This window comes from Manihot esculenta, chromosome 3, assembly GCF_001659605.2.
Source record: "Manihot esculenta cultivar AM560-2 chromosome 3, M.esculenta_v8, whole genome shotgun sequence".
In the NCBI taxonomy this organism is placed as follows: domain Eukaryota; kingdom Viridiplantae; phylum Streptophyta; class Magnoliopsida; order Malpighiales; family Euphorbiaceae; genus Manihot; species Manihot esculenta.
In genome coordinates, this window is record NC_035163.2 from 17,386,257 (window position 1) to 17,398,798 (window position 12,542).

Sequence of the window (12,542 nt, forward strand, 5' to 3'; positions counted from 1 at the left end):
CAATCATGCTTTCTTCTACCCTTGCAACCGAGGAAACAACCCCTTCTCAGCCTAGTCTTCTTTCAAGGGCACTCCCATAGCAGTTCCTATCCCTGCAGATCCACCACAGGAAAATGTTGGAGAGGCCTCAGGGCATTCAACACATGATCATATAACTTGACCAATTTTAAAACTCAAGATTTGACTTAGGAGCTGAATATCTATGACATTCTACTTCTATAGACCCTTATTGCCACTTGGTCCTTCTGCAATTACGTGAATAACCCCTACGGGTTCATTCTCATTATGATTGACTGGTGCTCTTACCTTAGATCCTGACCTCTTTTCTTCTATGTCTTTTATAGCAAACTTTCAGATCGTGTCGTCTCTTATTAATCTCTCAATTTCATCTTTTAGCTGTTAACATTATTCTGTAGTGTACTCATGATCATCATGAAATCAGCAATATTTTGTGTTGTCTCGCATGCTTGATTTATATGGGTTAAGCTTGTCAGGCTATTTGACCTCTTTACTATTTTTCTTGATCTACATAAGTATGTGTGTTCATGAGTCATTTAGTTTAGTATAGTTTCTGAGCTTACCTTGGTTATTCTTACTGCGTGATATTGGATAACTCATTTCACTTTTGTAGCTTTGCTTATCTAACTTTTGAGTCTTATTTTGACTCGTCCTCTTATCTTCCTTTAACGTCTGGACTTCATCATCCAACCTTATGTACTTCTGAGCTTTATCCATTAGCTGATAATAAGTAGTGGCATGATTCTTGATCAAAGAGTCCATGAATTTGATGTCGCGAGTTTCCTTTTTCAATGTCTTGTACGCTATTTCGTGATTTAACTCTTCCACCTGTATCGCTTCAGCATTGAAACGTGAGATATAACTCCTTAAAGACTCGCCCTCTCCTTGGCGAATCTTTTGCAAGTCAGATGAGAGCTTTTTAGGAGGTATGCAGGTGATAAATCTAGATTTAAACATTATAGCAAACTGAGTAAAATTTTGAATAGAATCTGGACTTAGATGTTAGTACCATTTTTTAGCCAAACCTATGAGTGTAGACGAAAACACTCAGCACAGTGCAAAATCATTGATGTTTGAAGCTGCATCGTTGTTTTGAAGATTTTCAAGTGACTCCTAGGGTCTGCTGTTCCGTCATATTTATCCAAACTTGGCAGTTTGAATTTGGTGGGGAAGGTCTCTGCAAGTGTAATACCCGGCTAGAATCCGGCATCGGAAGTCCTGTCGTCCGGTGGAATCCGGGGTGTCGGAATGTTATAGGAGGGTAGGATTTATGTTTTGTTATGATGTGTGTTAATGTGTTAAAGTCAAATGGACTTAAGTTTTGAGCTGAAATGACCCAAGGCAGATGAGCCAAGTTCGGCCGCCGAAGGTAAGTTCGGCCGCCGAAAGTGCCCAATGTTCGGTTTCCGCAGTTCAGGTTCGGCCCCCGAATGTTGCATGGTTTTGCATGCGATTCGGCAGCCGAAGCTGAGTTGCTCAGCCAGCTCTTGTGCAATCCTTAGTCAGCATGTTGGACAGGTGTTGGCTCCAAACCCTGGCCAGAAGAGTGGCCACGTCGCCCATGCTTTATTTGCTCAGTTTGAGCAGCTCATGCAAGAGTTAGCTAGTGGTCAAAAGAGTTTGAAGGTTTGAAACAAAAACCTAGGTTTTGAGAGTTTGAGAGTGTGAAGAGCGTTGGTTTGTTTCCCTTTGTTCAGGGTGTATTACAGGAGGTAAGTGATGCTTTTGAACCTGTTTCTATGTGTTCTGAAGGTTTTATAGGATTTATGAAGAGAGAGGCATGTTTGGTGGTTTTGATGATTTATGTATGTATATATGTTGATGTGTTATGTTTGATTTGTTGTTTGGGGTTATTAGCTAGTTTTGGACCCCTGTGAACATATACTTGTGTATATGTGTGTGGAATAGTTGAAGTATGCATGTTTGGAGATGTTGAAGGGAAGGAGGAGCTTGGTTTGCCGTCGGGCTGAGTTCTGGATGAACTCAGGTTCAGCAGCCGAAGGTTCATTCGGCCGCCGAACCTCTTGCATGGTGGCTTAGGCTGCCACAGCTTGCCCCCGCGAGCTTTGCATGTTCGGCTCTGTTTGGGGACTTCGGCCGCCGAAGGTGCTTGAGTTTCGTCTCTGGATAGGACTTTCGGCCGCCGAACCTGCCGCCGAAAGTGTTCTGTCCAGCCTTCTTTTGCATGCTTTGCATGGCTAAGTTGTGTGAGTTTAAAGGGGTTCTTGGAGAGTGTAATAGAGTTAGTCAGAAGCTAGTTTGGTCCCTCATTTGCATTTATCTGTATCTGTACAGACCAGAGGAACCAGAGAGAGCAGCAGTGAGTACTGCTCCAGAGTTTTCAGAGCCTGCTCAGTCAGTCAGTCCAGTTAGCCAGAGGTGAGTGGAACTAAACTTAACTCTTTTAATTGAGTAATGGAATGTTTTAGCATATCTCATGCATCATGATTATGCCATAGGTTGATTGCATTAGTATCCACGAATATGTTGCATTGCATAGTTATTTGTTGATGTGGGTGAATGCTGAATGATCCAATAGTCTCAGACAGGAAGTCCAGGAGCCTTTGACTACGCCCTGGCAGGTATAGTAAAGTCCAGGAGCCTTTGACTACGCCCTGGCAGTTATAGTAAAGACCAGGAGCCTTTGACTACGCCCTGGCAATGGTAAGTACAGAGGTGTTATATACACATATACATATATGACAGGAAGACCAGGTGCTCGATTCTACGCCCTGGCACAGAGTTACTGGGACTATGTGGTGACAGGTTTACTCTTGATGTGGTTTGTCTGTGTTATGACGCATTCCATGCGAGCATGTTTTACTGAGATGTTTTACTGTTCTACTCACTGGGCTATAGAGCTCATCCCACTCCCTTAACCCCAGTTTTGCAGGTTCAGTGTACAGTGTACAGGGACAGTCCAGCAGAGTACGGAAAAAGTAAAGAGAATTGTAATAGCCTAGAGTGGACATGTCATATTAAAGAAATGTAATAATTGTGTCTAAAGGTAGACATGTGCTTGACTTAGTGATGTATGTGTTGTACATGATGTTTTTCTGTATGTGAAAAACCAGGCTTAACAGGTATGAATTAACCCATCTAGAGCAAGCTCTAGTAAGGGGTACAGAGTACAGAACAGTGATAGTGCATGCACAGGTTAAGCCTTGGTTCAGCAAAGAGTTTTTATTTTCACAGCAAATGTATGATCATGTATGAGTTTTACAGGTACACAGAGAGTATAGCAGGCTTGCTACGGGTTCTGGCGGCCTTAAGCCGACCTGAATCCTAGCGCCGGTGACGGTCCATTTTGGGGTCGTTACAGCAAGGATTTCCTCTGATAGGGGTGAGGTATCATCAAGGCCATAGTCCTTCTCCTGCTCTTTCTGGTACCTTGCACAGATCGGACTAGTTTCCAATCAATGTCCTTTGGAGACTCGTCCGATAACTCATCATCCTCTAGTTTGGCATTCCCTTTGGACTGCGTTTGGATCTCTTTCGTCCAAGTCCTTGCGGTCTCAATGGAAGCCTCCTCCCTTATTCTGGAAGCCATGAATGAGGCTGCCTCCTAAACCTTGTACTGCTCGAGAGTTACATGTAGCTTTTTAATGTATAGAAGCATTTGTTTGTTATTTAGATTGTTGAGGTCTGGCTCATTGACTATAGAGGGTATGTCTTGTCCACTGCTAGGGATGAAAGAAATAATGGCCCATTTATTAGTAGTAGACTTAGCAACAGCTCGTGAATTATTAGCTATTTGGAGAATAAGAGAAAAGAAAAGTGTCTTTTTTTAAAAAAAGTGAATAGAAAACTAGTTTTAATTTAAGTGAATAAGAAGAATTCAATAGATATTCCGACAATGGAACTAAATGATGTAATTAGAAACAGAGCTGAACTAGAATTGATCAATCTACGAAAGAGAAAAAGCAAGGTGGTTGGTGCCTATGGATAGGCACTCCGACGCTCAAATCAGTAAACTGATAGAATGAGCGAATGTAATGAATTGCTTTGAGCATAGAATGAATGTGTTAGAATGTGTACCTTGATTTCTGTGCACATCTGCTTTTATATTATAAGAAGATGGAGTTGGTTATTGAATCTCCTAAAAATTCGACTGGTACCGACTAGTAGATAGGGGATTCCGCATTTATAAGTGTAGTGGAGATCTCCTAAATTATATCCACTAATGGTAACTTTCCATGATCACTCGGCTTACTTGAGAGAGAATAAGTGTTGGTGAAAAACAGAGCACTACGGTATTCGAATCTTTCTTTTTATGAGATCGCGTATTAGCTTATTAAATTATTGTTACGTGATTTTATCTTAACAGCTTATAATTTATTTTAAGCAATTATTATATTGTAATATAAAGATTTGTACACATAAATTTATTTATAAAATTTATTTATAAATTAAAATTAAATAATAAAAATAAATTATTTTATTAAAAATATTTTTAAATAAAAATTATTTTTCATAAATAAATGAAATTTTAATAAAAAATAAAAAAATAATAACGCGATTCCATAAACGTTTCCAATTATCGTTACAAAGGCAGTAATTAACAAAATAAAAATATCAATTAAAAGAAGTTAATATTCCCATAAGAACGGAAAAAAGAAGAATCTTTGTTTTAAAATAATATTAAAACATGATCGTGGATGAGACGCGAAGTTGTAATTGATTCTTCTTGTTCATTCATTTTCTCAATTTTTTTTTAATATATAAATCCAAAATATTTTGTTATCATTAAATTCCTTGAAAATGATGGAAAAAAAAATCTAAGCAATTGACCGGAAATAGAAATACAAGAGTTTTCCCAAATTAATGGCAAAAAAGTTTCTCTATTTTAGTTCACTATCTTAATATTAAAAATCAGTTAACATCTGAATTTTTTTATAGTTGATTTTTATATTAATATTTATAATTATTTAATCGTTAAATTTTATAAAATATAATTATTAAATTTTTTTATTCAATAATTCTAAAAATTAAAATAAGAAGCAAAAGTGAGAGGATGAAATAGGTATGAATTTTGGGAGTTGAGAAAGCAGAGGGATTGGTGATGTGGGGGTCCAAAACGCTGCATTCTGAAAACGACAAAGTCAGATCATGTGAACACTGTACTAACACCACCCATTTCCAATCTTTCTATTTATTAATATTTTTTATTTTCACAATTTCAAACCTTTTCTTAACATAATAATCGTTTTAAATTTTATATCTTTGTATTAATTTATTTTTTTTAAGTCTATAGAAGCACTTCCATAATATTTTTGTTACTGTAATAAATATTGATTTTATAAAATAATTTTATCTTTAAAACTCTCACTCCGCTGGTCGTATAAACATTTTTTTTTTGCTAAAAAAATTATCCATTTTCTTTTTTGCCAGAGAAAGTGGGTTTTGTTATTTTTTTATAGGACGGGGAAAGGGACAGTTTTTAATGAAAGAGTCGAAAAAGAGAGAGAGAGAGAAAAAATGACAAGAAAGGTGAGTGTTTAGAGAGAGAGAGAGAGAGAGAGAGTGTGTGTGTGTGCGCTATTTCAAGAGAGAGTGACGGAGGAGACGGTGGTGGTGGGCTGTGGGCACAGTGAGAGTGTCCTTTGGGTTTTCTTGAGTGAAACCGAACCAGACCCACTTCAAAGTTGAGCTCAAAGGGGAGGGGGGTGCGTAGGATAAGCAGAGACGAGAAAAGCTTCAGCCTTTTAAGCTTTCTCTATCTCTTCTTTTTCTTTGTATGCACATGGTTAATATTGGCTGTGCTTAAGCGCCATCCTCCACTGCGGCACGAACGATAACCGAGAGCTTTTTCTTTGGACCTTCTTGGTTCTTTGGTGGGTTTTACTGAAGATGAGTGGTGGTGGTGGTGCGTATTTTGGCGGAGGCAGAGGATTGACGGTGGTTTTTTCCTTATTGGGTCTGTTGTCATTAACTTGCGCCGCTAGATTAAGCGTGGAAAGGCAGAAACTTGAGGTGCAAAAACACTTGAATCGCTTAAACAAGCCAGCTATTAAGAGCATTGAGGTATATCTCTCAAAAGCTTTGTTTGGTTGCTGAGAAAGTGTTTGGGGGGGTTGTGGTTTTAAGAAAAGGAAAAAGCGTTTTGACTATGGGGTTCTTTTTGTTTTTGATGATAGCTCAAGCTCTCAGCCTAGCAGTGGTTTTTATATCGGGGTTTGTTTAATTATGTGAAGGATTTGTATTGGTTTTTTTGAAATTATACCTCAAATACTATAAATATTTGAAATGGGATACACATTCTTTTCATTTCCTACATTTTTCTAATCAATCAAATGGTTCAACAAAGCAAATGGACTCTCCTTTATACCCTTTTTTTAGATTTTTTTTTTTTTTGAAGAATCGTTGATGCTCTGATTATTTCCTCTCCTCTTTCTCTATCTATCATTTGCAATTATTTCCCTTTGGCAATTATTGAAGAAATAAAGAATAAAACTGAAGTATGCATTTCATATGCAAGAAACAGTACATAAATGCTAATGGGTACTTTAGCCTTTTTTTTCTTTTTCCTTTTGGAGGCCTCAAATCACTCATTACCTTCAACATAGTTTTGTTTGAATGAGAAATTAATGGGTATTATTTAAGGAAATCTCATCTCTTTTTTGGATTTTTTGATGGCTATACAGAGCCCAGATGGGGATATTATAGATTGTATTCACATGGCTCATCAGCCAGCTTTTGATCATCCGTTCCTCAAAGATCACAAGATTCAGGTATTCTCCTTCAACTGCACACTTCTAGGATCTATCTCAAAAATGATTTTCTTTGCTTTTAACTGATTTTATACATTTGGGTTTCTTTTGGGTTTTATAGATGAGGCCTAGTTACCACCCAGAAGGGCTGTTTGATGAGAACAAAGTGGCCACAGAATCAAAAGAGAGAACAAATCCAATCACTCAGTTGTGGCACATTAATGGTAAATGCCCTGAAGGTACCATACCCATTAGAAGAACAAAGAAGGATGATGTTCTGAGAGCAAGTTCAGTGAAAAGGTATGGCAAGAAGAAGCACAGAAGCATCCCCAAGCCAAGGTCTGCAGATCCTGATCTCACCAATGAAAGTGGTCACCAAGTAAAGTTCTTTGCATTTGTTCTCTTTTCTTTTGTTTCTTTATTTATATAAATACCTTTCAAAACATATAATATAATAAGCTTTTTGCCATTTGCTTTGTTGATTTTGACATTTTGTAATTGTCTATTTGTTCTAAATGTTTCTTTCTTTCCTGTGGCATATTCTTGGGGTGATCAGCACGCAATAGCTTATGTAGAAGGGGACAAGTATTATGGAGCAAAAGCAACCATTAATGTCTGGGAACCCAAAATACAACAGCCTAATGAGTTCAGCTTGTCTCAGCTGTGGATACTGGGAGGTTCCTTTGGTGAAGATCTCAACAGTATTGAAGCTGGCTGGCAGGTATTATTGATTTTTTTTTCTTTATTTTCTGTATTGATCAGAAATAATTGAACTCATAATTGAAATAAGTAATACCACATCCTCACTTCAATACATTTATGTTGATGATAACAGGTTAGTCCTGATCTATATGGTGACAACAACACAAGGCTTTTCACATACTGGACTGTAAGCTTCCAACTTGGTCACTCTCATAATTCCTTCAAAAAATTTTGTGAAAATATTAATGGGTTTTGCTCGCAATGTTTAATCGATGACAATATTACAGAGTGATGCATATCAAGCCACAGGATGCTACAATCTCCTTTGTTCAGGCTTTATTCAGATCAACAGCGAGATAGCAATGGGCGCAAGCATCTCACCGGTTTCTGCCTACCGGAATTCCCAATACGATATCAGTATTCTTATCTGGAAGGTAAATGACAAGAACTTCACATTCAGCTCTAGATTAAACAGTACTTAATGTTTTTCTCTGCATTGTTGCTTGTTCATGCACATTGATGTGATCACTTGGGAATTCTTGTAGGATCCAAAAGAGGGACACTGGTGGATGCAATTTGGTAATGATTATGTGTTGGGTTATTGGCCTTCTTTCTTATTCTCATACTTAACAGACAGTGCTTCCATGATTGAGTGGGGAGGTGAGGTGGTGAACTCAGAGCCGGGCAGTCAACACACCTCAACTCAGATGGGCAGTGGCCATTTCCCTGAAGAAGGATTTGGGAAATCAAGTTACTTCAGGAACATTCAAGTTGTTGATGATTCTAATAACCTCAGAGCACCAAAAGGAATTGGCACCTTCACTGAGCAATCCAATTGCTATGATGTTGAAACTGGTAACAATGGTGATTGGGGCCATTACTTTTACTACGGTGGCCCTGGTAGAAACTCCAATTGCCCATGAAGAGGAAAATCTGTTTCACCTCATATATATTAATCCTTCTTCTTCTTCTGTATCATTCAACCTGGTAATGTCTCTCTCTCTCTTGTACAAGCTTTTTACTGTTAGGTTGGGTTAGTGATGTGACCTATTATAGTGGGAAGTTTTGACTTGTTCCTTTTAAAAAAAAAAAGTGTTCTCCATGCAAGTGGTTGGGAATGTAGCCAAAGTTTCTTAGAAGCTAAAAGAAACAAGGGCTTGGTTACTGGTCTTTGTATTCTATTTGTTTGTTAAGAGTGGTTTGTGAATGAATGAATGAATGAATGAAGCCTCCATGTTCTCCTTCTAATGTTCCACTGATTTAGTAATCATAAAATTACAACAGATAGATGCTCTAGCCATCATAGTTGACGAAGCTTGGATACTTTATCACGTGAGAAAGTAGTTAGTTGCACGTGAAATATAAAGATGTAGTATTTTCTTATTCATGTTTTCCCTATATTTTCCTCTTGAAGAAGCTGAGTTTGTGGCTCTGCTGGCTTCCCCTACCCTGTCAAAAGATCTCCTTTTTTTGGCCCAAGAAACTACAGAGCCTTAGCCTAACATGAACCTCTATCTGCTGTTCATGCATCTGCAGAGGTTGCACCACCTCTTACATCACTGGTCAAGGTAGATTCAGAACTGTGAAGAACAATTGGAAGGTGAAAAAATGGCAAGTTGCAAGCATAGAATAGTCTCCGTTCAAGTAGCTTAACCAAATAAATAAATAAATAAAACTCGAGACGCAGCCACAGCTGTCATTTATTAGTGTATTCTACATTTGCCTATCACTCTGGTTTTTATTTCTTTATAATTTTTATCGAATAACTTCATTTTATCTTGTCAAAAATAATTCCTGAAATGAAATTTATTTTATTTTTCAAGTTTTTTTTAATGATCAATAGCCTATTGTAATATTTTTAAAATTAAAACAACAGATTATCATTTTTATTTAACAAATAAAATTGACACAGCATAAAATTTTAAATGGAGAGTAAAAAAACACTTCAATTTTATTCTAATGGTAACAGAATTGATCTTTCCATTAAAATTAATATTTTCTGTATTGTAAATAAATTTCTTAAGCATTTTTATTTCAAAGAAAAAAATAAAAAACTCTACTTAGAACTATCGATTTACTGGTTACGAAGCTATAAAAATACTATTTTACTATTATCTAAAAATATATATATATAGCTATTTTACTTTATTTATATTTTCTCTTTCATTATATTCAAAAACATGTGCTTTACTTGTGCCAGCTCAAGGAAGTAAGATTCTTCTTAATAATAATAATTGTAATTTTGCATATTAAAAGAATTTGAATAAAAATGGTGACTGCTCAAAGGGGAAGACTGGCACCAAGAACACAAGGGAATGACAAAAGTCAAGGGTCTCCAAATATTTAACTCCCTTCAACTAAAAAAAAATGGCAAAAATTCAATGGAATAACAAACTACCAGAGGTATGCAACCATCCTGTCTTTACCATCTTGGTCTTTCACAAATTAAGTGGTGGTAGGGATATACTTTTTGGTGACTCATTCATACCTTTTGAATCTTATTATGTGAGTCATCACTATGCCTTTCTTCATCGGAGAAGAGAATAACATGCGTAGAAAGTGAATCTATGAACCTTCTAACCTGCAAATGACAAAAATATATCAAATAAATATTCATATAATCATAGATTTATAAGAAAAACATTTATAAGAGAAAACTGAGAGAAATATAGGAAGAATAAAATACAATCAAAAGAAATCACCTAAAAATGGAGAAAGAGATCCACTCTTTTAGTGGGAGGGAACGAGAATTGTAATATCCGGCTAGAGTCCGGCATCGGAATTCCTACGGTCCGGTGGAATCTCGGATGTCGGAACCCTCTAGAAGAGAAATATTTATGTTTTTAAAGTGTTTTAAGATGTTTTACGGTTTTAAGTGTAAAAGAAAATGAGTTTTTTTTTTAAAGAAAAGCACCAAGGGAGAAAAGTCAGGTTCGACCGCCGAAGGTAATTTTCAGCCGCCGAACATGCATGTCATTCGGGATCACGTTTGGCCGCCGAAGGTGGTCTGGCCAGCCACCTATAAAAGGCCATAGGTCGGTGAATGGATAAAATTTTCTTCCATTTCCACAGACAGAGGTGAAACCATGATCTTCCTTGGGTGATCTTCATGTTTCCTTCAAATCTTTCAAAGTTTTGAGAAGTTTTTATGTTGTTTTGAAGCTTGTGAGCTAAAAACCAAAGTTTTGAAGTTTGGAGACTGTGAGAGCTTGTTTCTCCATATCTCCACGTTTAGGATCACCTATCCTCTCGATTTTCAAGAGGTAAGTGTAGATCCTTAGCTTCTTTGATGTTTTATGAAGGTTTTATGGAGTTTTATGGGTAGAGATGCATGAGTAGGGTTATGTGAGTTTTTGGTGTATAATATGTTTATGTGATGTGTTGTGATGTTTGTTGGGGTTTTAAGTTAGTTTTGGACCCCTTTGTGCATGTATTTGGGTATATGCTTGTTGGTGAGTTGTTGGTTGCATGTTTGAGTGAAGTTGGGAGAGTTTTGCATGAAGCAGAGCAAGGTTCTGCCTTACTGGAGAACCCAGTTTCGGCCGCCGAAGGAAGGTTCGGCCGCCGAACATGCTAAGGAGGTGGTTTCGGCTGCCTAAACTTGCCCCCGAAAGTTTGGACTTTCGGCTCTAGAGGAAGGTTCGGCCGCCGAAAGTGCCGCCGAACATGCATGAGTTTCGTCTCTGGAAGGACTTTCGGCTGCCGAAGGTGCCGCCGAAAGTAGCTGAGTTTCAGCTCTGGAGAGGACTTTCGGCTCTGGAGAGGACTTTCGGCCGCCGAACCTGCCGCCGAAAGTGTCCTGTCCAGCCTTCTTTTGCATATTTTATGTGATTGTTTTAGGATGTTTTAGGGGGGTTTTGGGGAGTTTTATAGGGATGTTCTTGAGCTAGTTTGGTCCCTCATTTCAGTCCAACTGTGTAGGAACGGACCAGAGGAACCGAAGAGATCAGCAGTGAGCACTGCTTCAGAGTCAGTTTAGAGTCAGCCAGAGGTGAGTGGAACTAAACTTAAGTGCCCATTCTATGCCCTGGCACGAGTTATGAGGTAAGACAGGAAGACCAGGTGCCCATTCTACACCCTGGCACGAGTACAGGATGTCGGGACTATTGGTGACATGTTCATCTTTGATGTGAATTGTCTGTGATATGATGCATTCCATGTGAGCATGTTTAATAACATATTTTTACTGTTCTACTCACTGGGCTATAGTAGCTCATCCCACTACCTTAACCCCAGTCTTGCAGGTTTAGAGGTCAGGGGGAGTTCAGCAGAGTACAGAAAGAGTAAAGAGTTGTGTAAGAGCCTAGTGTGGACATGTAATATTGTAACAGAGATGTGTTAGTAATGTACAGAGTATTGTATAGTATTGTGCTTGACCCTTATGTTTGTAAATCCCTTTTTGTATACATGGTTTATTTATGTAAATGTTTTATTGAATGAGAATGGAAAATTCAGGCTAACTTATATAGTGTGGACCCAGCTAGAACATTTGATGAGAGCTCTAGTAAGGGGTCTGTGCACAGAGATAGTGCATGGACAGGTTGAGCCTTGGTACAGAGCAAAGTTTTAATTTTTACAGAGAGTTTAGCAGGCTTGCTACGGGTCCCGACGACCTTAAATCGACCTAGATCCTAGCGTCGGTAGCGGTCCGGTTTCCAGGTCGTTACAAGAATGTTCTCCAATAAGACATGAGAAATTCATGTGCCATAGATTAGAAGAGACAACAAGCTCATAAACAACAATTCGAGAGAGAATTTACTTTTAAAAAAATTTTTAAAAAATATCATTATTAATTTGATTTAAGTAATTACATTACGTAAAACTAACACAATACATATTTTGTTTAATATTTTTCTAATATATTCCCTCATAGTATTGCTCTACTAAAATTAAAAAGACTCAATTAAAATGTCCTTGGTTGTTTATAATAGTCTTATAAATACTATTATGTAATCATTTTATTAATTTATCTTAATAGATTTTGTTTATTAAAATTGAAAACTCAATAATCCCTTTTTCACAATATTTACACTGATCTTCTCTTCGATCTTCCTATACCCCATCCGATCCATGATATCCATCATTGCTGACAATATCCCATTGCTCTCCCAT

The 12,542-nt window shown here is 37.5% G+C and overlaps 2 protein-coding genes across 2 annotated transcripts; one reads left to right on the forward strand and one right to left on the reverse strand.

Moving 5' to 3' along the window:
• Window positions 1–51: 51 nt before the first annotated feature.
• LOC122723284 lies at window positions 52–975 on the reverse strand. Its single transcript, XM_043955069.1, has 2 exons — window positions 582–975; window positions 52–92 (listed from the first exon to the last, which is right to left on the reverse strand). The coding sequence occupies exons 1-2, from the start codon at window positions 973–975 to the stop codon at window positions 52–54; spliced, it is 435 nt and encodes a 144-aa protein (XP_043811004.1).
• Window positions 976–5,468: 4,493 nt separating this feature from the next.
• Window positions 5,469–8,678, forward strand: LOC110612173. The gene is made up of 7 exons (XM_021752875.2): window positions 5,469–6,042; window positions 6,663–6,749; window positions 6,850–7,107; window positions 7,285–7,449; window positions 7,564–7,617; window positions 7,718–7,864; window positions 7,976–8,678. The coding sequence occupies exons 1-7, from the start codon at window positions 5,869–5,871 to the stop codon at window positions 8,351–8,353; spliced, it is 1,263 nt and encodes a 420-aa protein (XP_021608567.1). The 5' UTR covers window positions 5,469–5,868; the 3' UTR covers window positions 8,354–8,678.
• Window positions 8,679–12,542: the final 3,864 nt, after the last annotated feature.